This window comes from Hakea prostrata, chromosome 10, assembly GCF_041222555.1.
Source record: "Hakea prostrata isolate BN-2017 chromosome 10, UWA_Hpros_2, whole genome shotgun sequence".
Lineage (NCBI taxonomy): Eukaryota > Viridiplantae > Streptophyta > Magnoliopsida > Proteales > Proteaceae > Hakea > Hakea prostrata.
Genome location: NC_142609.1, coordinates 43,321,496 through 43,348,246, shown reverse-complemented (window position 1 = coordinate 43,348,246; position 26,751 = coordinate 43,321,496). Strand labels below are relative to the sequence as shown.

The window sequence follows — 26,751 nt, the reverse complement described above, 5'->3', positions numbered from 1 at the left end:
ATAAGACAAAAGTGTTTTGCTAAAACCCAATTTCATTTAGTATATACCAAAAGTTCCCAGATCTCAATATCTAGACATGGGCTTCCCCTGTTCCACAGGTTCTAGATTATTTAACAATAAAGATGTCATTTGCATCAGAGACAGACCATCAGCAATTAAAGGAGGGAAGCCCTTTCCCTTCTTAACCAACAAAACCTATTAGATGCTTATGCCAAACCCTTTTGAACCACAGGTGTTCCTCAGTTTGCACGGTCTCGGATGACTTCTAGGTCCATCTCCGTAGGGTCTGTCGCCTGAATCTCGTAGTGGATACCATCAAGCTCTCGCCTGAACCTGTCCTTGGAGGTGGCATACAACATCTTGGACCGGATGCGTGAAGTTGAAGGTGACCTGCCCAGTTTGTACACCACAAAATGAAATGAAGTGATTAAGTTTCATCAAAGCAAAATTCCTTCTACCACAGACTAACAAGTGGTGACAGAATCCAGCTTGGAATCAAGTAACAAAAAACTTGAACAATACAAGATAGCTAGACTACTTGTTTCCATGATGAAAATTTTCCAAGAATCCCACTTACCAAAGAAAAGTAAAGGGTTCCTGGACTGAAAAACATAATTGAAAAAAGTGTGTTCAGCCTATAAGCAAATTCATAGCCTTGTTGATAGGCTAATCTTAAAGGACTAGGGAAACAATGATTCGTTGAACAATGCAGAAAAACCACCACAATGCCCCTGCTCTTTCTTTGCACTCACTAATGATGACATATTTTACAGGACAGCAAATGGGAGAACCAGCAGCAAGTAGGAAGGAAACAGAATAAAAACTCTTATGTACTGAGGCATTGAATATAAGCATTCAGTTGAAGAGAAAGTAATTTTAGGACCAAGCTCTTATTCAAATCTCTGACCAAGAGTTTGTCATTAGGAGTTTCTGTCAGGAAGACCTAATTTTCAAATCACACAATCCAAGTCCAACCATCAAATTCACCCCATAGTTGGATGAAGTACCCTTTTCCTCCCCCTAAACCAAACCAACCCCCAGCCCTTATTCTTGCTAGAATCCCTGAATCCTTCATTTTTGAATTTTGTACAGCCAAACCCTAGTCTTAAAAACCTGAGTTTGGCTCTTATTGTATGCTGGAAGACTCCAAGGTATCAGTCTAGGACTAAATTATCAGGTGGTCAAATATGCGTGCTATCCAAACCTACTCATGGAGGAGGAGACAGTGATGACTGATGATAATGGTGGTGGCAATGACAATGATGGTGGAGGTAATGGAAGGTAGTGAACTAACAAGGGGTATTTGGGACCTCAAGAGTATGACCAGAGTTAGAGATGGTGCAGGAGCTGAACATCCAACACAGGATGGAACCACTATATACATCCGTCCTCATGTGCAGGCTACACAAGAGGGCCTCATCCCAGTTTTGACCAGCGGCAGATGCGTATGTTTTTTGTATGGATGCTGATAGCTTGACATTCTTGGGAGGCATGAGTTTAGAGGACAGCTTAGGAAGTGGGCAACCAACTTTACCAGCAGTTGGTCAGTGTACAATGCAAACTGTCATCTCACTAGCATGGGGAGCATACATTATCATCAATTCCTTGTTGAGTATGAACCCCCACTCAAAAAGACATATTGGATCACCGTTGTCAACAGTTTCTTCTCCTACCCGTTCAACCTCCTGTGCACACTGTCAACACCATTGAACCAAGTACTAACTCATCGGCTAATTCTTAACATTGCAGTGGTTTGTACCTGTATGATAAGCTAATTGCAGTATGTAGACGTGCTGTTTACACAGCAGCTGTAGTCCCGTCAAAGAATTGAACAGGTGAAGTAGAAGTCAAAGATAAAAACATTATTGGTAGGAACTAAAGAATGTGCTGCACAAATACTTGAGCACAAGAGAATTTTATACAAAAGGCTCGTCTAGGTTAAAAGTTCCTCATCGCTTAAAAGAATATGCCTACAGGAAAAACACAAACAGAAATGTAACTACGCATGAAAATGATCTCACTTTTGTCTTCCAATATCTACGTTTACCATATCACTTATATAATACTACTTCTGAATTCTAACTCTCTAAGATTGTGGCATGAACTATAAAAAGTGTGTAATAATCAAAGTACCAACCATAAACCTGTCACCCAAACAAGAACAAAATCAAAGGAAAAAGAAAAATGTTGAAAATTATACACCAAGGAAAGTCCAGACTGAACAGCCACCCAAGACACACAGGTGACTGCTGGCTGAAACAACAGGAAGCACACTACTATGATAATTGTGCTCATTGTGAATAGCATCAATCCCACTGATCAACAAGCAGAAGGCAATGCAATTAAGTAAACATGATAGATGTAATTTTGGAAGTGAAAGTATAATATGAAGGGATCATCAAGTGACGGGACATTTTGACAAGTATGAAAGAACCATCAATGTCTCACCCTCATAAAATTAAGCATTTTTATACACTGAAGAGAAATATGCATAAATATATTAACATTTGAGCTGAATTCAGAAGTTGAGGTTATAAAGAACCTGAGCCTTTAGAACGAATGCTAAATACTAGACAATACAACTTCGCTAAGTCGGCATTGCAGAAGAATGATAAACCACAAAGTCATGAAAATCGAAAAGAGGATATGATGATTCCACTGCGTTACTATCCTACTGTCAGGCACAAAATGGAAAACAGAGTATAGGGCTTGGGGTAAAAGGAGAAGCTCACCATGCAATGAAGAAGATCTTGCTCTTTTGGCAATTCTCGGAGGTGACAAAATCGAAGTCATAAACCGCATATCGGCAATCATTCTCCGGCAGTGCTGCTGTGAAGTCATCATAGCTCTCAGCTGGGCCTCCAAGCTTCTCAACCACAACTTCCTTCTTCTTTTCATCAATCTTAAAAATCACATAACGGTGCACCTTCTTCCTTTTCAGCTCCAAAAATGTGTTTTTACTGTGATCAGCAACTCCCATGCCAGAAGATGCATTTGCCTGCAAATGAAAACTTAATAGATGAGCACTCACTCCAATTTGGGTTCAAGAACATAGAAACCCCAAGTGCATCATGATCCATGCACTCTACATGATTCAAGGTTTTAATAGCGGAACAGTCATGCATGATGAAAGAGAGGGAGACATGAGACAACAGAACACATCTGGTAGAGTGCTTAAGGAGACAAAACTTTTCTGCACCAAAAGGGGCGCAGGACTTTCACCATTCGTTACCTAATTTGGTGGAGGAGTTAGTATCAGATTCCCTTTGCAAAACTAAAAACCAGATCCCAGATCAAGTCTCCACACTAACATAGCGTACAAAAACTGCGTTAATGCTAATGATCTTTGTACGATTCACTAAACACCATCGGCATAAGCAGTAAACAATCACGATATTCACTGAGATCTCCCCTAGCGTATAGACAGGAAGAAAACAAACTTTACAGTACAGTATAATAGTAAAACATGGAAGAGCAAATCCAGCGCTTAAGCGGATAATTGCATAAAGTGCTGCACATAATCGTTTCAAAGAACGAAAAAAAGAAAGTGACGATCTGATCAGGATCTGCCCATGTTGGAGATCAAAACACAATGTATTCCAGATATAGATGAAAATATAAACTTACAACACAATCGAACTCTCAAAATACAAAATAAACTACTTCTCGGAAGTTGCATCATATCTAACCACAATTTCAGAGAAAATATCACTCCCAAAGCCAAAGAACTGAAATTCCAGGGTTAGAGTAAGGGTTCAAAATCTTACCCCTCCTTTGAACGACATGGCCAAGAATCTTCAACAACGATACGATAAAGCAGAAGAAAACTATAATTAGAATGATAAACCAGCAAGGTGCTGGTTTTGGTCGGGAGAAACTGAGATTTAAGAGGCCCTCCTTGAAGAGCTTTGCAGTGGATATAAATGGTGAGAATGTGAGAGACAGAGAGAGAGAGAGAGGGAATAAGAATTCAATAAAAGAATTTTGAAAAATATTATCTTTTAGCTGGATGAGAAAGAGTAGAGAATCCGGGCGAGTGGAAGTTCGAAAGCGAAGAAGACAAGAGGCGCGTCGTTTCCATGAAAAGACCGCCAAACCAAAGAGTGTAAATTCTTTAAAGCGACGTTTCGGTAATCATAGTTGCGTGTTTTCCACCTTTGTTTCCGGTACGGCTCGGCGGTACTGGGAAGTCTTAATGAGCTTCACCAAAAAATATAAGTCTCAATGGGCCCATATGTGGGCCTTTAGGTGGGGCTTTGAAACCTTGACGTCATACCATGCCAACGGAGGAGCAGTCGAATCCGGATCATCACCCCCGACGGGGAGCACAGATACGGTTTTTCAACCACAAAAATGGTGGGTCCCACCTCTGAAAAATATTTAAAAAAAAAAAACTCTCATCACCACCCCTGGCCCCTTTGTATTTTGTGGTGGTAAGCCGTCGGTGTGCTCCCAACAAGGTCGCTGATCCGGATCCGAGCAGTAGGATGGTTAGGAACTTGACTTCTCAGTGGAGAGGTCATGGGTTCAACTCCTACCGGCTGTATATGTAATATCCCTATACCTATATATAAAAAGCACCTTTGTACCCAAAAAAAAAAAAAAAAACTGAAGAACACCCGAAGTTAAACCTCACATAAAATACATTAAAACATATTTATATATACAATAAATATCTTTTCTGTCCATATGCTCAAGCTTTTGGATGGACGATGTATGATTACTTGGTATTTCACAAGTAGACCTATAAATGGATAGCTGAAATTCGTTTTTGAATTCGTCTTCGAATTTGTTTAAGGGTGTTCGTATCCGAAAATTTTCTTACTGAAAAATATCTATATCCGTCCGCAATCAAATTCGGATTTGGATAATTCCTTATTGGATCGGATAATATCTAGATAAAAAATTATCCGGATAGAGTAAAGTATTTTCTCTAAAAATGGATGATAATCAGATTTGGGAATTAGTAATCAATAAATGGGGTAAATGGAAATCGAAAATTATCCGGTTAGAGTAAAGTAAAAACATTTTTCTCTAAAAAGGAGTTGATAATCGGATTCGGAAACGATAATCGGTAACCATAAATTGGAAATCAGAAATCAAAATAAATAAAAAATGACAATCACCAATCAATAATTGAATAATTTATGGGATTATTATCAGATATCCGATAAAGTTTCGGATTCAAATTTGGATGCTTATTGTAAATTTCTGTCGGATTCGGATTCGAATACTAGTGTATCCGAGCCAAATCCAATCCATTTATAAGTATATGCATATGCAATGTACCATCTGTCCATCCATATAAGAGGTCTGGGCAGATGATATCTTTGAGTAGAAACGATTAAGATTTGCATGTGGCTAAGTCTAGATCACCTCCCTAATTTGGGGGAGAATAATGTGTTCCACCTGATGCTTTTGAACCACGTGGTAGTGGTAGGGTCCATGTGTAGACATCGAAAAAACATAAAGATAATAATCTCAATGGCATCTATGTGTGCCCCACTCTTCTACTGTGTGGTTCAAAAGAGTCGGAGCCTCCAGAGATTCCCTGGGACCCACGGTTCACGGCACAGGGAACCGCAGGAATAAGAAGCCGTGGATACTTGAAAAAAGCCTTACTTTTTTGTAACCAAAAAAAAAAAAGGCTTACTTTTTAATGGGAACGGTGCGTGATTAGAACGCTATTTGCTTGGACCGCCACGTGGATATAAGTCAAAAGGCCAAAGCCATTTATGGTGTGGGGACCACATTTTTTGTGGGAATAGATACCAGTTTTGGATAAGCATTGAATTATGATGGAGTATCATATGACTTCTTTAATTCGAACCGACCATGTGCATGGGTTGTACAAAAATTGATGGTCTTGATATGCCTTTCTTTCTTCATTTGATTTTTCAACGGTTGCGATTCACATTGAAAGCGTTTTCCACCCTCCGCGTATTTTAAGACGAAAGCTTTTTCCGGTCTATCTTTCAAGGTAGTCATTTTTTTTTATTATTTGATTAAATTAAGGTAATCAATCATATTTACATCATACTTACTTTGACTACAATAATCACAAGGGTTTTGCTTAGTTGATAAAAATCAATACCATGATTGAGCATATGTGATATTATAACTATAAACAACTTTATCTAAGATGGCTTATGTGAAAGTATTTGGCAGGGAGAGTAGATATTCTAGAAAATGGTTTAGATTTGCAGCATATCAATTATCAACTCAGTGTCAGATTTAACCATCTCCTTCCCCATATAAAATTTGAGTAGAGGTCATTTAATATTCTGAAAGATAAAATATAGTCACAACACCGGGAAAAAAAAAAAAAAGCTGGTCACCCTTCCAAGATTTAAGATTTCTTGGTACCACCTTCTGTAAAATGATTTTCCCCCAGTGGGAAATATGGTCTGAAGTTCAACAAATATGGTATGAGAAAGAGAAACAGAGACAACAACGCAGAGAAAAAATATAACCCAAAAGAAGGATAAAATGGAAGACAACTGGATGTTTGTTTTGATGTTTGTATCAAAACATACACAAATCCCTGATCTTCCATGATTAGGGTGACTACTTTTAACTCTAATTTTCATTCAGTTCAATTTACTTTACAAATGGGAATTTGAAATTTTGTATTTAATTTAACCAAATGTGGCCTGAGCATTTCCAACAAGGTACTGTGAATTGAGTTTCATACTTGCATCCAAAGAACTCTTTCTTGAAGTGCATTCAATGGTTGTCTTGGAAGAAACTCACATGCTCTAAAGAGAAGGGACGCCTTGGGTTGCGAGATCCTCTCTTTCACAATAGAGGCTTTGCAATCAAAGGCTGCATTGAGGTTACTCCGTGAACCTGATTTACTTTTTGGGAGGATTATGAAAGCAGTCTATTAGCCTAACTTCTCTTTTTTGGAAGCTAGGTTGGGTAGTAAGTAATCCCTCTTGGGGTTGGCAAAGCATTCTTCAAGGGAGGAGAGTTTTACTTGAAGGTCTACAATGAAAGATTGGCAAGGATAATAAGGTGAATGTAAGCACGGCAAGTTGGGTACCAAGAATTGATAGAAAGATGATTTTGAGAGCCCTTTAATTATGTTGGATCGAATATTCAAAAACAGGAAGAGCTTCGAATCAATCTATCTATTTTCCCAAATGAGGATGGCATTTTGTGGGTGGCGGATAAGAAAGGTATGTTCTTACAGGATGAGGAGGAGAGGCACCAACCATCCTCTGACTTCTAGGGTGGATGCATGGAGCAGGGTCCCACCCAAAGTATGGAAAAAAGTATGGAGCTGTAACACTCTGCAAAAAATCAAGAGTTCCTTGTGGTGAGCTGTAGCAAATGGATCACTTGTGGGAAAGCTTTCAGAAACAGCAATTGAAGATTGACCCATCTTGATCTTGTTGTGGATGTGAGCTTGAGACAATTGAGCATGTTCTCCTCCATTGTCCTTTTGCTCAGGCTACTTGAGTTGGTAGCCCTCTTTCTATTACCTTTGGTTATACTGTGGAAATGAGCATTGAGGATTGGATTATGCAATGGAAAGGCTTCTATGGTACTAATAAAGGAGAGGGCAAGAAACTTGGAGTGCCTTGCATCATTCATTATGTGGAACTCTTTGCTTGGCACGGAACAAAAGGGTTCTTAACAAAGGTAGCATTCAACCACAAGAGGTTATTGAGAGAGCAACCCGATGAGCATAGCAATTCATGGACAGCAGGTAAACCGTGTAATTTACATTTTGAAAACCCCCCCCCCCCCCCCCCCAACAAAAAACAAAAAAAACAATAAAAGAAAGAAGAAGAAGAAGAAGAAGAAGAAGAAGAAGAAGAAAAGCAAGCACTAATCCATTAATGAGCAATAAAATGGGGCTGATATATTGAACCATGAACTGATCTGATGCTACTCAAATTGCCAAGATTTAACAGATATACAAACCATTCTTTTTTTTTGTGCAACTCAATACTACCCCTTTATACATTTCCATTTTCCGATTTCTGGGAGGGGCTTTTTTTTTTTTTTTTTTTTTCTGGTTTTTCTGTTTGTGGAGGGGGTTGTAAACAGGAGGGGCTATTTAAGTTAATGCTGCTAATAGGTTAAAATGTCAATTCAAAACTGCTGTTCAGCAGAAGCATGAGTTTCTTGGATGTGGAATGTCCCGATCTTCAAGGCCTCTCACGAATGCTCTGACTGCCAGGCGCTCTGAAGCATATGTCATGAAAGAAGCTAAGACGAGACCTCCTACAACCATCAATCCTAACCTGTAGAAATCAAAATAATCTTTTAACTAAATACTCTGTGAGCATGTTCTTGCAGGAAGAGTACTTCCATATTTATGGAAAATTCTGCTTTCCACTACCCCTCTAAAAGAAGATTAACGCTGTTTAAGTTCACTACTAAAACCCTTCATGACACAGAATGCATAAAAGATGTCACTGACACTGAAATACCAATGGAGAAGCAGAGATGGTTTTTTCCCAGCCCTAATATGACATAAACAGGTTGACCAAAAAAAAAATATGACATAAATAAGCAGAGAAAAATACAAGATACCACAGATGATCTGAGACAGAAATTGTTGCTTTTAGTCATTCTTATCTTGGGAGAAAGGGTCAGAAACTAAGAGGAGAACACAGCCACAATTAACCAAAGAAGCCATTAATGAAGCACTTAAAAGATTTGTAAGCAATCAAGCACTTGATACCATAGCATGTCGTCAAACTACCAAATAATCCAGCCATTTTACTTTTTGGGGGGCAAAGAATTGGGTTCAATGAGTCCAAAATCCATTCCAACTAGAAAATCAATCAGGTAGTGTCTAAGAAAATTTGTACTACTATGCTATTTTGGTGAAAGGGCAGTCCAAAATGGGTGCATCGTGCATTTGATGATCTAGAAGTTAAATAACACAAGATCATGCTTTCATTATAAGACATGAAAATTGAAGCATTGGTAAAGGCTGTGTGTTCAGGAGGTTGCATATTTAGAATGAAATGATTCTTTAGACACGTTGACACTTAACAGCAACACTGAAGGAGTTAGATGTCTTTTCCAGAGAATTACCTCACAAACAGTGCAGTTACCCCAAAAAGATATGGGAGTGAAGGTGCAGCTACAGCCAGAAATGCCATCCCTAAGCCATAATACCATGTAGTAACATCAAAAGCGGATCCCTGCCGTTGATGACCTGCATCACAAATAAAATATCTCTCATGCATTAAAGAATGCTTTCTGAAACATTTGTGGGAACATATTTACTTGAATATATGCCCATAGATCAAAATAAAATAAACCTTTTCCAGAATCATAGTCAGAAGACTCAGGGTAAGAGGGATAACATCCTGCTTGAGCAGCTGCCATCTTTCCCCATTGATAAATCAAATGAAGATAACCTCCAAACAAAATGAAGAAAATGGTGAACGTCCACTCATACATCAACAGTAATCCTGTCCACGGCATCACCTGCCGGGGAACAATCACAAACGCAAGTGCCAAGGAAACCACAGCAGAAATGAGGCAGACAAAAACAGAGACTCCACCTAGATAAGAAGGTATCTTGGATTGCGTTCCATTCGACAACTGGTGAGCATCACAAACAAAGATTTTTAACAATACAGAGCAGCAGAATTTAGCAAGTTTGCTTCATGGTAATGAAAGAATGGAAGAGAAACCCATCAATTTGGTTTCTAAGCATGTTTATGAATACACAATGTATCACTTCTTAAACATGCTTAGAAACCAACGTATCACAAGCAACATGGTTTCTAAGCATGTTTATGAATACACCACGTATCACTTCTTTCTTAAAAAGAAAAAGATTGTTAACTAAAGACTAAACCAAGGAGGAAAAGTGACCTGCACATTGGAATCAACACCAACAGTTGAATAAGACAGTCCACCACCAGTTCTATATTTGCAGAGAAGATGTCTGAATATATTACACACTGAGCTTCTACACAGTACACCAAAGAAATCCTTCCGTATCTGCATCAGAATCAAAATGCTTTTGGCACCTTCAAGCATCCAATCTTTTCTTGGTGAAATTTTAACACAGAAAGTAAATCCTGAAGCAACTAACCTGAAGAAATGACCAGTAGTAAAAGAAAAGCAGAGCTAAAAGGGGAAGAAGAACTAGAAATTTGACTAGAATATTGTCTTTTGGATTTCTGCCTCCTCCTGTTCCTGGAAGAGATTCTTCAAGGTGCTCTCGAATATTCTGCGACATCAGTTGAGATAACCAATTAATTGCAGGTGCATTGTTTCCTCAGTTCAATTCCTCTAATGCCCCATAAAATATTATGTGGATAAATTCCCCAAACAGACCAAAGCAAGCATAAACATACCACACATTACAATCTGTGCTTCCAAAACCAATAGACCCAGACCTTTACATGCCATACATAAGCTAAGTCATGACAACAGAGATTTCAAGTCTGAGAGTTGCAAATAAATATACATAGACCTCCATCAACCCTCCAAAAGTACATATGGATTAAAAAAACCTTGAAATTTCATTAATCATAAATGAACAAAAAGGAAATTTGAAGCAAATACCTGCCAATGGACAACAGGATTTACAAGCCATGCTGTCCACCAGTCCCATGGTTTAAGGGGGCCAAGTGTGTAATGAATAACCCGCAGTTCTTTCTCATCTACCATCCACTGCATATAAAATAGGAAGAAAAGAAAATCATCAAAAATGCAGAGGGGGAGGAAAAGAGTTATAATGGCCAGCATGATGGAAATCAAATGCCCCATCAGAGACCAAAACTTATCATGGTATCACTAAAATCCAGTTTGAAACACAGTGTTTCAATAAATATTCAGGACATTTTCTCATTGAAATGCAAGTCCCATTATTCACTATTGGTAGATGTCAGGGTTACCTACAGCATCATCAAGAAACCTATTCAATGCTGTGTAGGTGCCACGTTAGCTCAGAATATGTGCATGAGTGGATCCATAACAAGTTAAAGCATCAAATTCACATATGAAGTAAATGTCAGGTTAATGAGGAAAAAAAATAAATAAATAAATAACAATTCCTCTACCTAAAACCATGACTAACAAATTCTCAAATTATTCAATTCTTCTCCCCTTTTTCCCTTGTCCTTCCTCAAAGAAACTTAAATCTGTAACTCAAAGTTAAGTCCTCAACTCGAGCAATGCAGCAATGATGACACAGATCCCCTCTCTTTCTACCACAGTTAATGTTTGGAAAGTGTGATCAAATGTGGCCAGTGGCCCTCAAAATCTTTTTTCAAGCCTAAGCATCATTTGTATCAATCCTCTTCTCTGCACAACCTGATTGGAGACTACAACATTTTTCATACCTTAGCACTCTTTGGCTATCTAATGCAGGCCAGGTTTAAATTTAGGCCACATTTTAGTTTTGGTTGGGCTTCATTTTTGAGTTGTATCACTGTAATGGACTGAAATATAAAGCCCAAAACATGGAGTTTAAGGGATGCGCTGATAAATATTTTGTTTTAGTGGGTCTCAAGTTCAGGTTCCAATTTAGAAAATTATCTTAGCTCTCCAACGGTCAAAACTAATAGTTAATTTTAGGCTAGAAAGTGCAATTAATAAGGCGAAAGAAGGATTCTTAATTGATAAGAGATGAACTGAGAAACTGAGTGGCTCTCTTCTGGCTCCTACTAGGAGATATGTTTCTCTTTTTTTCGGTGTGCTCTGTTATGTACTCCAGAGCTCCTTTTTAATAATTACTCTTTAAATTGTAGCTGCATGTCCAGGCCTTGGTGCAATGGTCAGGTTGCTTCGTTGTGACAAAGTGGTCATGGGTCCAAATCTAGAAACAACCTTCTTGACAGTAGGGGTAAGGCTGCATACATTATAACAACCCCAAGACCTCAGTTGCTGGAACCTCGTTTACTGGATTTGTTGTTCAGAAGAGAGAAATAAAAAGGAAATTCTCTGTATGTTCTCATCTTGCCCACTCTTTTGAGGTACTTGCTTGACTTGGTCTCTGTTTTAGTATACCATTCACTGCCCTAACAAAGCTACAACTTTTTGAGATAGTTAAATTTTCACTAAAGTAGAAATCTTCCACTGTTCAATTTTCAAAAATTATACTGCTGCTTTAGTACACCTTTATGGGATTACATCAATTCTAACATCATCATCACATAGTGGGTGCTGTAGAATATATTGGGAAATCTACCAGCTCACAAAAGGAACATAATAATAAATAGTACACATCTATCAAAATTACAGGAATCTGTACCTTATTGGCCAGCATAAATAAGCCAACATCTGCATTAAACAAAGTGGAAAGCCGCTCCATTTCAGGGACTGGTCTAGAATTTGACACATCAGGGGATAAGTTTGGCTCGAAAACATGTGCATTTGCAAATCCAATATAGTATGAATTCAGAAATCCCTGATCCCCTGTTAGCAGAAAGCAAAGTTATGACCATGCAAAAGAAAATTTATAACTGAGAAAAAAAAATCTTCAGGAAAACTCATCTTGATTAAATAGGATACTTTTTTATTCACAGGGTACCTCTTGAGTCTTGAAAGTTTTCTAATAAGAAAGAGGAAGAGAAAAGCACTTGCTAAAACATCAATGGGTTTTTCTGAAAACCCTAAGTGAAACCCATACAAAACTAGGATACAATACAATATTCACAAAGAGAATTGTGCATACCTTACACCAACATATGCTAAAAAAGATCAATCCAAAACCTTAAAATAGAGTGATGAAGCCTTCTCCAATCCCCTTGTCTTTTTTTTCTATACCTCTTTTTTGTGGAGAGAATAGAAATAAAAGACTTGAATAATTGGAGGGACCCCATCATAACTATTTATAATAGTATTCCCAAACCCTAATCCACTTCCACAATAGACTGATTTGACCCATCTCAAATGGATTTGTAGTGCATTGGCCAATGTGTTGAGACCCCCATAGATTTTTAACACCAAAAATTAATCCAAGCCCACATATTACCTAGGATAAACCTAACAATCTCTCACTTTTGCTACATTAATTACTTTGTTACAATAAATCGATGTGGCTATAGAATCTCAACCACAAAATCTGTCATTAATCCTTGATTCAGTTAACAAGTCTACGGACAGTAGCTGAATATATGCCTCATTATATGACACATGTTTTTCTATCAATCACAATAAGGGAGTCTACTTACTAATTGAACTTAAATGAGGTAAATAAACAAGGAATATCCAACAATTGTGATCACATAAACAACATTATTCCTCGTAGGTCCTTCATCATATCCTTGAATATCGTCATATTCATAGAGTTGCTTTGAACACCCTCACATTTAAAGGCCAAACATACGTTTTGGCCCAAGGCCATGGTCAATAATCAACCGTAAATTATAACTAAATACCCCATCAAGACAATGGTAAAACCACAATTCCAACAAATAATAACAAACAAAGCACAATTAAAAGCATGCATGCATTAAAACATCCATAAAAGAAAATTAATTTATTCATCAAATATAAAATTTATTATCATCATCAATTTATTAGCTCCCACTAAGTTCTCCCACTAAACAAACATAAATTCAATTAAAAATAAATCGTAACATCAATCAAACTACCAAATAACAATAAAATAATTAACTAAGTTCAAATTTCATAATAGATGAAAACTACTAAAAGAGATAAATTCAACCAACGCTTCCATCTCTTAAACTATTCTTTCTTCCCATCCTTGTTGTCTTTCTTCTTCAATCAAGATTTACTTGCATTGCAATCTTTTTTTAAATGTCCCTTTTGATCACACTAATAACACATAATATCACTAGGGTTCTTATTTTCTTTGTTAAATGGATGATACTTATTTTTCTTGAAAATTTTTTGTTTGTTCTGGTGCAATCCACTAGCAAATGCCTTGTTGTCGTCAACCAGATTTACATTCTCAATCTTTGTCATTTTCTTATCACTTTCTTCTTAAGCACATATAGAAATGAGGTCTTTCATGGTGTGTTCCTATGTTCGCGGATAAGTGAAGTTCTAAGGGTAGCATATGATTTTGGAAGAGATTTGTTAACAAGAACACCACAAAATAACGAATAGAAAAAGAAACAAAATGAAAAATACTCACACACCAATGCAATGCGGTGTGCTACATCCACGGGTGAAGAGGAAGAGCTTTTTCACTATGTGGAAAAAGTACAAAGGGAAATCTCAAAACCAATCGCCAAAAGTGGCGTAACAAAAACTCTCACCCAAAACTCTAACCGAAAATCTCAAATCTCTCAATGATGTGGTAGGCAAATATAAGATACATAGATATAAAATCCAATCGAGTAAACGAGTCGATCCACACCCCCTCCATAAGCCAAGATCAGTGGTGGGATCCGGGCTTGGGCCAATCGGTATTAGCCCCTTCACTTCCACCACAAATCTCCAAAACTGGGTCACTCGGGTCGCCTACCAAAATGTGTCAGTGTGGGTTGATCTTCGAAATTGAGTACAAGAATCCGGGTCACAACATAACAAGATTTGATAACAAGATGCACCAGAAATTCATTATTAATCATTGTCCCAGATCCTTTAGCTTATTTATTATTGCAGACATCTCCAAAAGATACTCTTTAACACTCCCTGTACCGTCAAATGTATATGAAATCAACTTGAACATTAGTTCTCCTTTCTCACCCTTTTGTGATAACTCCTTGCTTTTATCTCTGCAAGATATTCTACTACAGTGTCCTTCATTTCCACACTATCATGCATAGACTTAGGGATTGACTTTTCTTGTTGGTTGTCATTCATTCTTTATGCTTTAGTTTCTCCTCATTTGTATTTGCAAGAGGTAAGATCGAGGGCTTTGGCTCTTTAAAAACCACATCATAGTCAAGCAATTCTAGTATAGCATTTAGTTAATCAACCCATTTTTTATAGTTTTTCCTAGTAAAAGCAGGGATTAAAGCCAAAGCATTAGCTTGAATAAACATCTTTAAGAGAGAACAAAAATTCAAACAAGCAACATACGTAGGAGCACAACAAAAGCATTCAAGCAACTATATCATAATCACATGAAAATAAGAAGCACATGCCACCAATAGATATACAAGTATGAAAAATCACACGATACTGAACATGCTAAAAGACATCAAACTTTAGTCAACATAAGCCAACTAAGTAACGTTTCAACCTTAGGGTAAAAATGTACAAGACCTCACATGTAATCTTTCAATTACTGCGAGATGGCAACAATTTTCAAAATTTTCCTCCACCTTTGGGTGATAAAAGACCCTTAGATTATGCATCCTAAAATATCTTGATGTATGGTACCAACCACCTTTTACCAAGATGATAAGAAACCCCTAGACTTAATGTATCACCCACCTTTTACTTGAAGGCAACAACAATCCTCAAAAATTTCATCATTTTGGATAGATGAAACTCTTCAGATTATTGTTCTCCCCTACTTGTGTGCATGTACTACGAAACTTGGATGACATTACTTTTGGGCTAATGTCACCACACTTTGAATACTATGGCAGAATAGAAGAGAACGAGATGCCACTTTGGTGGATTACACCCCTCCTCTTACTATCCCCATCCAAAATTTGTAGTCAAAGTGCGAAAGTGTGCACGCTATAATATATAGTACCATACATAATTGATTTTCCATCATTAGAGGTGTTAATACATAATAATAATTACAAAAACAAAATTCTAAAACATATAAAACCCAAGACATTAATTATTCAGTTCTAGAATAATATTGTGGTATGAAAACAAATTCCACAAATCCTTATATAGCACAAAACAGCTTCAAGAAACTTTTCTGTAGCACAAAACAATTTCTAGAAATGATTCTATTGTCATTTTATTTAAGAAAATTGTTTCCTTTTTCATTTAAGAAAACAGAAACTATAATTCCAACCAAACAAATTTCTGTTTATATTTTACAATTAGAAATATCAAAAATAAAACCAAATAGATTTTATTTTAAATCTTTATTTGCCACCGACGGGTGTAGGTGGAATCTCTGGCAACCCCATGAACCTTCTTTTTTTTTTTTCTTTCTTTCCTCTTAAAAGCTTCAAAAACAATAAAGGATCGTCCTTTAAATATAAGAAAACTTAGAAGAATTTTACGTTTTCAAGACCAATGTTCAAAAAAAAGAAAATCACTAAAAAAACCTTCATTTTCAAATCAAATTTGACCCTTCCAGAAAAAAAAAAAAAATCACAAATCTAACATTTCAAAAAATAGAATTCCTCCGTTTTTTTCAAAATTTTTTGCTCTAAGTTTTATGGTTTCCCAATAAATTAAAAGAAAAAACAAAAAATTTGTTTGGACTCTAGATCTCACTAGAGTTAGATTTACAAACAAATTGATAAAAAAATTCGCAAACAATGAATTACACAGATCATCGTTTATCAATTTAACATGAAGTCCATCTACTCATGAATTACAACATTATTTATCAATTCAAAACAATATGACTTCAAAGATCATTATAAGAAGAAAAAAAAATTATTCTCATCATTTTAATTAATATCTTATGTTCAAAATAACAAAAGTAAATGATCAAGATAATAGCATACAATGAATCAAATTGATTCTAATTTTGTATGGTCAGCTCTAATACCAGTTGTTAGAACACCCATGGATTTTTCTCAAAACCCATACAAAACTAGAATATAATATAATATTTATAGAGAAAATTGCACATACCTTACACCAACGTATATTGAAGAAGATCGACCCAAAGCCTTGACACAAAGTGATGAAGCCTTCTCCAATCCCCTCGTCTATTCTTCCGTACCTCTTTCTTGTGGAGAGAATAGAGCATAATAGACTTGAGTTATTTGGGGGGACCAAATCATAACTATTTATGACAGGATTCCCAACCCTTAGAATGGCAATGCATCGGCCCACTATATTGAGACCCTCATCGATTATTAACCCCAATAATTAATCCAAACCCACATATTATTTAAGAGAAACCTAACAATCGGCAACCCCATCCAAGATAATATGTGGGCTTAGATTAATTAGTGAGGTTAATAATTATGGGGGTCTTAACACATTGGGCTGATGCATTGCCATTCAGTTTGAAATGGGCCAAACTTATATGTTGTGGTAGTAAACTAGGGTTTGGGATTGTTGTTATAAATAATTATAATGGGATTCCTCCAATCACTCTAAGTCTTTTGTGCTCTATTCTCTCCACAAGAAAGAAGTACAAAAAGGAATATGAGGTAATTGAAGAAGGCTTCATCACTCTTAACTCACTGAAGATGGATCTGTTTCAAGGTTGGGATCGATCTTCTTCAACATATGTTGTTGTAAGGTATGTACAATTTTCTCTTTAAATATCATATTGTATCTTAGTTTTGTATGTGTTTTAATTAGGGTTTTCATAAAATTAAAAAAAAAACCCATGGATGTTTCTTACAATTCGTATCGGAGCTTCCCTATACAATTATAAGATATATATCAATTTAGGATGATCAACGTTTATTTCAAGTTTTAATTGTACATGTGGGTTTTTAAATTTCCAAAAGTGTCTTGTGGTTCATTTTATATAATGGTGATCTCTATTCATAAATCTATCAAACGTTGAAAATAAAAATTTTCCTTATAATGATCTTTTAAATCATTTGTTTTGAATTGATGAACAATGTTGTAATTCATAAATGGATGAACACCACATTGAATTAATAAACCATGATATGGGTGATTCATTATTTGCAAAAACCTCTCATTCCTTCTTTCTTTCTTTTTTAATCAATTTGTTCGTAAAACTAGTGAGATTGAATGTCTAAACGAATTTTTGTGATTTTAATTTTGCTTGGGAAACCGTAAAACTTAAGCAAGAAGTTTTGGAGAGAAAAAAAGAGGAATATTATTTAAACGTCAGATTTGGAAACTTGATTTGAAAGAAAGTTTTTTGTAATTTTCTTTTTCTAAAAGGGTCAAATCTAATTTGTAAAATAAAATTGTTAAGTAATTTTCTTTTTTTGAAAGGGTCAAATCTTATTCAAAAAGGGAATTCTCTTTTAAATAAGTTTCTTTTTCTAAAAAAGTCAAACCTTAGAAACATAAGATTCTTCTAAATTTACTTAATATTTAAAAGATGTTTCTTTATTGGTTTTTAAATTTTCAAGAAGAAAAACAAAATTCAATGGATTATTAGAGTACCAGCCAACGCCTGCCAGCGACCCTGTTGGCACCTGGCAGAGGCACCGCCAGTGATCAGCTGGTAATTCATCGGTGACAAAAAAGATCTAAAATAAAAATGCATTTGGTTTTTATTTAATTTAATGTTTGGTTTTATTTTTAAGACTTCCATTTACAAAATATAAATAAAAACATGATTGGTTTGTTTTATAGGTTCTATTTTCTTAAATAATAAAATAGAAATGATTTTCTAGAATAAAAGTGCTATAAAAATGTTTCTGGAAATGATTTTGCTATAGAAACATTCAAAAACCTGTTTTTGTATTACAGTATTATTCGATAACTAAATAATCTCTTGGACTTTATATGTTTTAGAATTTTGTTTTTACAATTATAATTAAAGTTTTTTACACAGCACCCACTATTTTTGTGGTGAAACTAATGACCATTGACCACCCACTATTATCTCCAAAATTACATGGCACCCACATGCATAATTACAAGTTACCCATAGTTAAATTCTGTTGTTAAATGGCTAATAAAATTACTTAAATACCCTTACCCTTGTTTAAGTCATTTAAAATTTGAATCTCAAATTACCCAAGTGTCTTTTGTGCAAGGAAATGACAATAATGCCCCCAGTTTAATACCCTCTCATACCCAACTAGGTGAAGGATTCTCCCTTCACCCATCTTCTACCTACACCTCGCTGAAAAATGACCACTACTACCACGAAACCACCCCACCCCTACCCCCAGTCGGCAACCAACTACCCCTATCCATGAAGCCATCTCAACCCCTAAAACCGGGCCAGAAGATGTTTAACAGAGAAACCATAACCTGTTAAGGATAAATTTATCACAAAAATTTGCAAATACGAAGATGAAGGTGTCACCTAAAACCTTCGAAATCAAAATTGGAAGCACAATGGAGCAGGAATCATCACAAGTGCTTGATTTGGAAGCATATACTGTGAGACCCAAAAAGGGTTTTTTAAACGAAGACGAATCATAACAAACGGAGAAAGATCGATCAAGAGAAGAACTACCCATGTTAGGTTTGGATGAGAAATCAAAATTTTAAATGACTTAAACAAGGGAAATTACTATCATTTCCCAACCCAAAGGGCATTTGGGGAATTTGAAATTCACATTTTAAATGACTTAAACAATGGGAAGGGTATTTAAGTAATTTTACTAGCCATTTAATAGCAAAATTTAATTGTGGGTAACTTGTAATTATGTATATGGGTGCCCTGCAATTTTAGAAATAATAGTGGGTGGCCACTAGTTTCACCCCAAAAATAGTGGGTGTCGTGTAAAAAACTCTTATAACTATTATTATGTATTAACATCTCTAATAATGAAAAATCAATTGTTTATGGTACTATATAATATTAGTGTGTGTGGCCTTTGTACATTGACTGCAAATTTTGGATGGGAATAATAAGAGGAAGGGTGTAATTCGCCAAAGTAGCATCATCTTGTTCTCTTGTAGTCTGCCAAACCGGTCAAAATTCGGCGACATTTGCCCAAATGTGATGTCATCTAAGTTTGTTAGTACATGCACACAAGTGGGAAAGAATAATAATCTAAGGAATTTCATATACCTAGATGATGAAATTTTCAAAAATTGTTGTTGACTTCAAGGTAAAAGGTGGGTAATACATCAAGATATTTTAGGATACATAATCTAGGGGTTTCTTGTCACCCAAAGGTGGAAGGAATTTTCGAAAATTGTTGCTATCTTGCAGTATTTTCAAGATTACATGTAAAGCCTTGTATATTATAACCCAAAGGTTGGAACTTTACTATGTTGGCTCATGTTGGCTAAAGTTTGATGCCTTTAGCAAGTTCAGTATGGTGTGATTTTCCATATATGTATATCTGATGGTGGCATGTGTTTCTTATTTTATATAACTATGATATACATTGTTTGAATGTCTTTGTTGTGCTCTTACTTATGTTGCTTATTTGGATTTTTATTATCCCCTAAGGATGTCTACCCACGCTAATGCTTTTTAGCTTCAATTCCTATTCTTTCTATGGGAAACTATAAAAGACAGCTAGATGAACTAAATGCTATATTAAGACTGTTTGACCATAATAATGCTCTTAAAGAGCCAAAGCCCCCCAATCTTACCACTGCAATTACAAATAAGGAGAAGATAAAGCATAAAGAATGGGTGACAATTAACAAAGAAAAGAAGAACTCTGGTGAAATCATATGTTATTAGTGTGATCAAAAGGGAAATTTTAAAAAAGACTGTAATGCACATAAATCTTGGATGGAGAAGAAAGACACAAAGGATGGGAAGAAGGAGTAATCTAAGAGATGAAGCCTTAGGTGAATCTATTTCTTTTAGTAGTTTTTATCTATTTTGAAATTTGAACTTATTTACTCACTTTATTATTCTTTTGTAGTTTTTTTGATGTTATGATTTATTCTCAATTGAAAATTCTACTTGTTTAGGGGGAGAACTCAAAAAAAGCTAATAAATTGATGTTAATGATATATTTCAACGTATGATGTAAGAATTATTTTTCTTATGGATGTTTTGATGCATGCATACATTTATTAGTGCTTTATTGTTATATTGTTTTGGAAATAGTGATTTTACCATTGTCAAGATGTGGTTTTAGCCATAATTAACGGATTGACTATTGACCATGGCCTTGGGCCTAAATGTGTGTTTGGCTTTTGAAAGTGACAATGTTCAAGGCAACCCATGAATATAACGATATTCCGGGCTATGACGAAGGACCAACAAGGAATGATGTTGTTTCTATATCACAGTTGTTGGATATTCCTTATTTATTTATCTCATTTCAGTTTGGTTAGTAAATAGAATTTGTTATGACTAATAGAAAGACATATGTCTTATGAAGGCATATATTTTACTATTGTCCGACATTGATAGACTTCTAACTAGATCAAGGATTAATGGCAGATTTTGTGGTTGAAGTTTCATAGCCACATCAATTTATCATAATAGAGTAATTAATCTAGCCCAAGTGGGAGATCGTTAGGTTTATCCTAGATAATATGTGGTCTTAAATTAAAAACTGAGATTAATAATCAATGGGGGTCTCAATCCATATGGGCTGAACACTACCATTTGGTTTGAGATGGGCCAAGCTAGTCTATTGTGGAAGAGGACTAAGGTTTGGGATTGCTGCTATAATGGTTATGATGGGTTTCACTTGAGTCTTTTGTGCTCTATTCTCTCCACGAGAAAGAGGTACGAGCAAGTTGGAGAAAGTTCATCACTCTGTTTCAAGGTTGGGATCGATCTTCTTTAACATACGTTGGTGTAAGGTATATACAATTTTCTCCCTAAATCTTCTTTAACATATCCTAGTCTTGTATGGGTTTTAATTTGGATAGAAATACCCATGGATGTTCTAACAAAAAGCACTCTATTCTATAAATATTTGATAAGGTTGTTGGGCCAGAATTCGCCACAAGGAAAGAAGTTGAATGGAGAAGATATGTCAATGGACTTTGAACTGCCACACCAACTAACATAGGTGTCAAAGTTCATGTTTAACAAAGTGTGCAAACACTGTTCTTTGTGTTTAGCATGTATTTATTTATGGAAGGTTGAAACAATATCCCAAAGAATGAATTTGCAATTAAGATGTGGCTACCTCCTAGGAAAGGTAAAATAAGATAAACTTTCAGTCACAACTCATACCTTTTCTAGCCTTATAAGCTCAAAAATGGATACACAATTACAGATTTCCTATAATATTATTGCACAATACTCAATATTTACCACTCACGAGAGCGTGAACATAAGTAAATACTTGATCAACAACTCATTATAAAAGACTTATAGAGGACATCTCTTGATATTTAAGTTTACATTTGAATATTGGGAAACTCATAGGAAAAAGAAATAGCTGCATAATTCTTCAGTAGTAATATTAGTCTATGAAAGGAACTGTTTTTACTACATAGAGTTAAGAATTCAAATGTCTCCACTGAGGAATGGAGGGAGTGAGTTGATTTCCCTCAAATGTGAGTTATGAATCAGATATTGGACCAATTTTTTACCTTGCCATAATTTGCACAGTTCCAAATGGTATACTGTCCACCACTTTCCTAATTGAACATCAGTTCTAAACCCTAAGTGCACTTACATCACACTGTTGAGACTTGCTAGTCTAGTCTGATAGACAAGCAAGAGATTTTTTCACAAAATGAAAACAATGAAGTTCTTAGGCCTCTCATTTAGATACAGTTTCTATGTATCAAACCATAGCATTCATATCACATTATGATGCGACTTCCTAGTTCCTAGCCTTATAGGATATACTTTCAGTTACAACTCATACTTCCTAGCCTTATAAGCTCAAAAATGGATGTGCAATTACAGACTTCCTCTATTATTATAGCACAATACTCAAGAGCAACACTCATTGGAGCGTGAACATAACTAAATATTGGATGAATAACTCATTTTTAAAAGACTTGTAGTGAATATGCATTGATATTTATGTTTACATCTGAACACTGGGAAACTTGTAGGAAACAGACAAGTAAACTCCAGCACCACTAAAAGAAATAACTGCATAATGACTCTTCTTTTCTTTTTCTTTTTCTTTTTCCTTTTCCTTTTTTTTTTTTTTTTTTTTTTAACTCAGCCAAAAGAAAATTCTTAAGTAGCAATATCAGTCTACAAATGGAACTGTTCTTACTAAATAGAGTTAAGAGTTCAAATGCCTCCATTGAGGAATGGATGGATTAAAGTTGATTTCCCCCAAATCAGGAGAGTTTTGAACAAATATTGGACCAATTTTTGACTTTGCCATAATTTGCATAATTTGCATGGTGGATCAAGAAGGATGTCCATAAAAGATATTGTCTTGCGAAAACAGATTATTACTCTATATATTGCATGGCTATTCCGCAATCATGCCATCACAGATAGAAAAAATCAACCACCGAAAAGAAGTAATCACTGTGAAGACCACAAAAGTATGAATAAAAGACACAGAAAACAGAATAAAGATGTTCAAAGAGCTGTACCTCCAGTATAAGATGGTAGAGTGTTAACCTTGGTCATCATATCATTAAAAACTGTTTCCGATGGCTCCACTACCATGACTCCAGAATTTAATCTTTCAGAATGCTTTAAGTTAGCACAGAACTTACTACACTTAAAGAGATCCTCAATACTCTTGACCACAATAGTATCCGCATCAAGATACACAACTGCAAAATACAATGTTTTTCTAATATAAACCCTGCTATTGCATATATATTTGAAGAAGAAAAAAAAGTAATTTCAAGTACAATCAGCTACCTTTTCTGTATTTTGTCATGTTAAATATCTTTAGCTTCGTATAAACACCCCAAAACCTGGTCGGCCGTACTTGATTGGGGTTAGCCAATAAACTGATAGTCTCCACAATCCAACCATCCGCCTACATGAAATCCAGATTAAAAGCTAAGTAACCAATTGGGCATCTCTGTTAAATCCCACTCATAAATTTTCTACACCATAACGAGAGTTATAAAATTTAGTTGTAGCTTAAACACAAGAAAAGAAGAACTCTGAGGTGCAACTTAAAATTAAACCCTTGTTCTTTACAAAATCGCAGCACAAATCTATACCTTAAGAAGCTTCTTAGCGTAGCCCGAAACACCATCGGAGACAAGAGCAACCATGTCTTTAGTGGAACCAGTGTCTCGTATTGATCTGCCAAGAACTCGAACACCGAGTAGGAATTCATCTCCATAGAGAAGAGTAACGTAAGCATCAGGCTTAGATCCGGAAACTCCATCGGTAATCCCAGAATGCAATGACAAAAGGAAGATCACCAGAAAAACGAAATCCGGGAGTCTCAGCCGCATCTTAACGAACTCTAAGCGAAGTGGAAACAGCGACAAAATCAAATTTTAAAAAAGCCTAAGAGGAATCTTTCTGGTGGTAATTCATGAGAGAGAGAGGAATTAAACGTTCTTTCAAAAAGGCTTAGTTTCTCAGGTGTTGGGTTGAAACAGAGTGAAGAAGAGAGAACGTGGAATCTCTGGAAAACCCTACAAATTGAAGTAGGATTAGAGGAATAAGGAAGAACAGACAAAGAGAATTCTTCGGGGTTGAACTTGTCAGAAACACATCGCCGCCTTTGCTACTTAGATTCAACTACGCCGCCGTGGTCAGCAAGTTGTGAATGGTTAACTCTCAATCTAAACTCTTAACAAAAAGTAACATGGCCAGCGCGGCCGCGTGCTCGCCGTGCTGTGCGCGGCGCGTCACTTTACGCGCAGCCGCTTTTCGATTTCAAGATAGGGCCCCAAATCACCGCGCACGTAATTAGTCTTCACAACATGTCAATGGAACTCGTATTATACGTATTAATATGTATACGTTAATTACAATTTCATAATTAATAATTAATTAATTAATACTGTAAATGGAAGAACAATATATAGATTAATGACTGATTGTGACATAAAATTTGGAGAAAATAAACAGTTTAATGCAAGAGATCACTACACCATATCAACCTAAACCTTCATAAAGATTACAAAAACTACAAATTTAATGGAAATAATAAATTTATATGCATATATGACGTATATATATGATAATAGCATAAGAGAATCTATTAAGGATGAGTTCATAAGTATTAACAAAAAAATATCGAAAGTTACCAAATTAGATGATGGAATACCTGAATAGTGAATACCATAATAAATAGATAATAAATTAACGTGTGAGTCCTCTTAGTATGACCTAAGTTAAGGGTCATTTTAGTGCAAAATATTACTTGTGATTCTCAAATCAACTGTTAATTTTATTCAAATTTTAAAAATTGTAAGATCAAAATACCAGCAATTTGTTCTTTTTTGCTAGCGATATCCCCATTATGATATGACTAGAATACTCTTGTATTCTGTTATTATCAACCATATAGGTGGGCGAAGGGATTCCCCCATCACCCATCTTCTTTCTTCATCTTCCTATGGCCACTGCCAAAAATCACACCAAGAACCACCTCAAAAAGAAATATGTATAAATAAAAAGAGAAAGAAAAGAAGAAATAAGGGAATAGAAAGTCTCACTGCTGAATTATTTTGAACCCGTGAACCCAGAAGAGAAACCACTGAACCCAAAAAAAGCAATTATAACCATGATGCTCACTACAATAGTCATACCAAACCAGGCATTACACAATCTCTCAACGGCCTTCTCCCCTTTGAACCTTAACTCTTCTATATTAACTCCTCCAAAAGCCCTCTTAAGACCTCCCATGGCTGAACCAGCACCAATCCCTCCAACTCCAATCTTGCCTCCTTTATGCTTTTGATCATAGATAGAATGGTGTAGAAAGTCCACTTTGCCAACCATAAATTCATGGGCTTGATTAGTTTTCTTTTGATTTAGTGAAATCTATCATTTTGTCTTTAGATATAGTGAATACTGATTTATGATCTAGGGGTTGCTCAAAAATAATCTTTGTGAATCAGCTTACCAGTGTTGTATTTTGTATTCAATTCATCGTTTGTTGAAACTTAGGCCTACTTATCAACAATAAAATTCATTCACATTGTTTGATTCACTTATCTTTTGTTTTTGTGGTCTAAGCACACATTTCCCTACTCAATCAACTAATTGTTCAAAATTGCGAGTAGAAACACATTTATATTTTTAAAATTATTGAGAATTCACTCTATGCAGCCTAGCCGCTGTGAGCAAGATAAATTAATCCCTGATTTGGATCCAGAGAGTAGCAATTCATCTCTATCGTTTGCAGCTCTTTGGATTGATGCATAAAGGTTTGGATTTTGATAACCTAATTTGGATTTCAAATCTAGGGTTTTAGTTATCGGGGTGAGGCAGTGGTGGTAAATTCTTCTTCTTCTTTTCCCCCTTCAGTGAGGTGTTTCAAACAAGGTGGTTGCAAGGATGGTTCTGGCAAGGTGTAGGGAGAACCACATATGTAGTTGATAACAACGGGGTTTTAGGGTATTCTAGTTATATCACATTTATTAAACAAGTTAAGCGCATTTTGGTATTTACATATTTTAAATTTGAACGAGGTTAACCTTGAAAACAATATTCGTTCATTTGGGATCCAGACGTAATATTTCATACTAAAGGGACCCAACAAGAGTTTAAGTATCACTAAGAGAACCCACATGTAAATTTATTTAATAAATAAAGACTTTCTATAAGACAATGACTCTCCGTGATGCATGTTTTGTAAATTAACAATCTGCTCATGAGAAGTAAGAAACAAATCAAAGTCACCAATTTAGTTGATGGTCCATAAATATATAATTTGATATCTTTGTGGTAGTTAGAGCTTTGCTTGGCTTCAATAATAGCGCGTAATGAATAAAATTGATTTTTCGTTACAGGTAAACGTGATTTGCGTCACATATTGCACTACTATTTTTGACATTACCATATGTTGTAGAACATCACATGTGGATAACTTTTTATGAGCTACTCTCCAAAGAAAAATACTTAAGGAGTAAGTTGTAAATGCCAAATATGGACCTCATGATAACTGCCTTTTGAGCATAAGTGTTATGTTCTTACAAAAAAAAAAAAAAAAAAAATGAATGCCTCATATAGTTTAACTACTATCTTATCTTTTATAC

The 26,751-nt window shown here is 35.6% G+C and overlaps 2 protein-coding genes across 2 annotated transcripts; both read right to left on the bottom strand.

Moving 5' to 3' along the window:
• Nucleotide 1: 1 nt before the first annotated feature.
• On the bottom strand, nt 2-3,968 carry ADF6 (actin depolymerizing factor 6). The gene is made up of 3 exons (XM_089136724.1): nt 3,768-3,968; nt 2,733-2,998; nt 2-390 (listed from the first exon to the last, which is right to left on the bottom strand). Exons 1-3 carry the CDS (start codon nt 3,783-3,785, stop codon nt 240-242), a joined length of 435 nt encoding a protein of 144 aa, XP_088992850.1. The 5' UTR covers nt 3,786-3,968; the 3' UTR covers nt 2-239.
• Nucleotides 3,969-7,840: 3,872 nt separating this feature from the next.
• LOC149003215 (inositol phosphorylceramide glucuronosyltransferase 1-like) lies at nt 7,841-24,425 on the bottom strand. The gene is made up of 10 exons (XM_089137760.1): nt 23,752-24,425; nt 23,441-23,561; nt 23,164-23,349; nt 12,239-12,402; nt 10,549-10,656; nt 10,073-10,210; nt 9,850-9,978; nt 9,288-9,573; nt 9,058-9,181; nt 7,841-8,255 (listed from the first exon to the last, which is right to left on the bottom strand). The coding sequence occupies exons 1-10, from the start codon at nt 23,989-23,991 to the stop codon at nt 8,117-8,119; spliced, it is 1,635 nt and encodes a 544-aa protein (XP_088993886.1). The 5' UTR covers nt 23,992-24,425; the 3' UTR covers nt 7,841-8,116.
• Nucleotides 24,426-26,751: the final 2,326 nt, after the last annotated feature.

Excerpts from the sequence above, each read along its gene's own strand:
- ADF6 (XM_089136724.1), bottom strand. Across the intron at positions 391-2,732 it reads AAGATCTTCTTCATTGCATG|GTCACCTTCAACTTCACGCA; the intron begins GTGAGCTTCTCC and ends CAAACTGGGCAG.
- LOC149003215 (XM_089137760.1), bottom strand. The coding sequence starts at position 23,991 with ATGCGGCTGAGACTCCCGGATTTCGTTTTTCTGGTGATCTTCCTTTTG. Across the intron at positions 12,403-23,163 it reads TCTACCATCTTATACTGGAG|GGGATCAGGGATTTCTGAAT; the intron begins GTACAGCTCTTT and ends TTCTGCTAACAG. Across the intron at positions 9,574-9,849 it reads GTGTTGATTCCAATGTGCAG|TTGTCGAATGGAACGCAATC; the intron begins GTCACTTTTCCT and ends GATGCTCACCAG.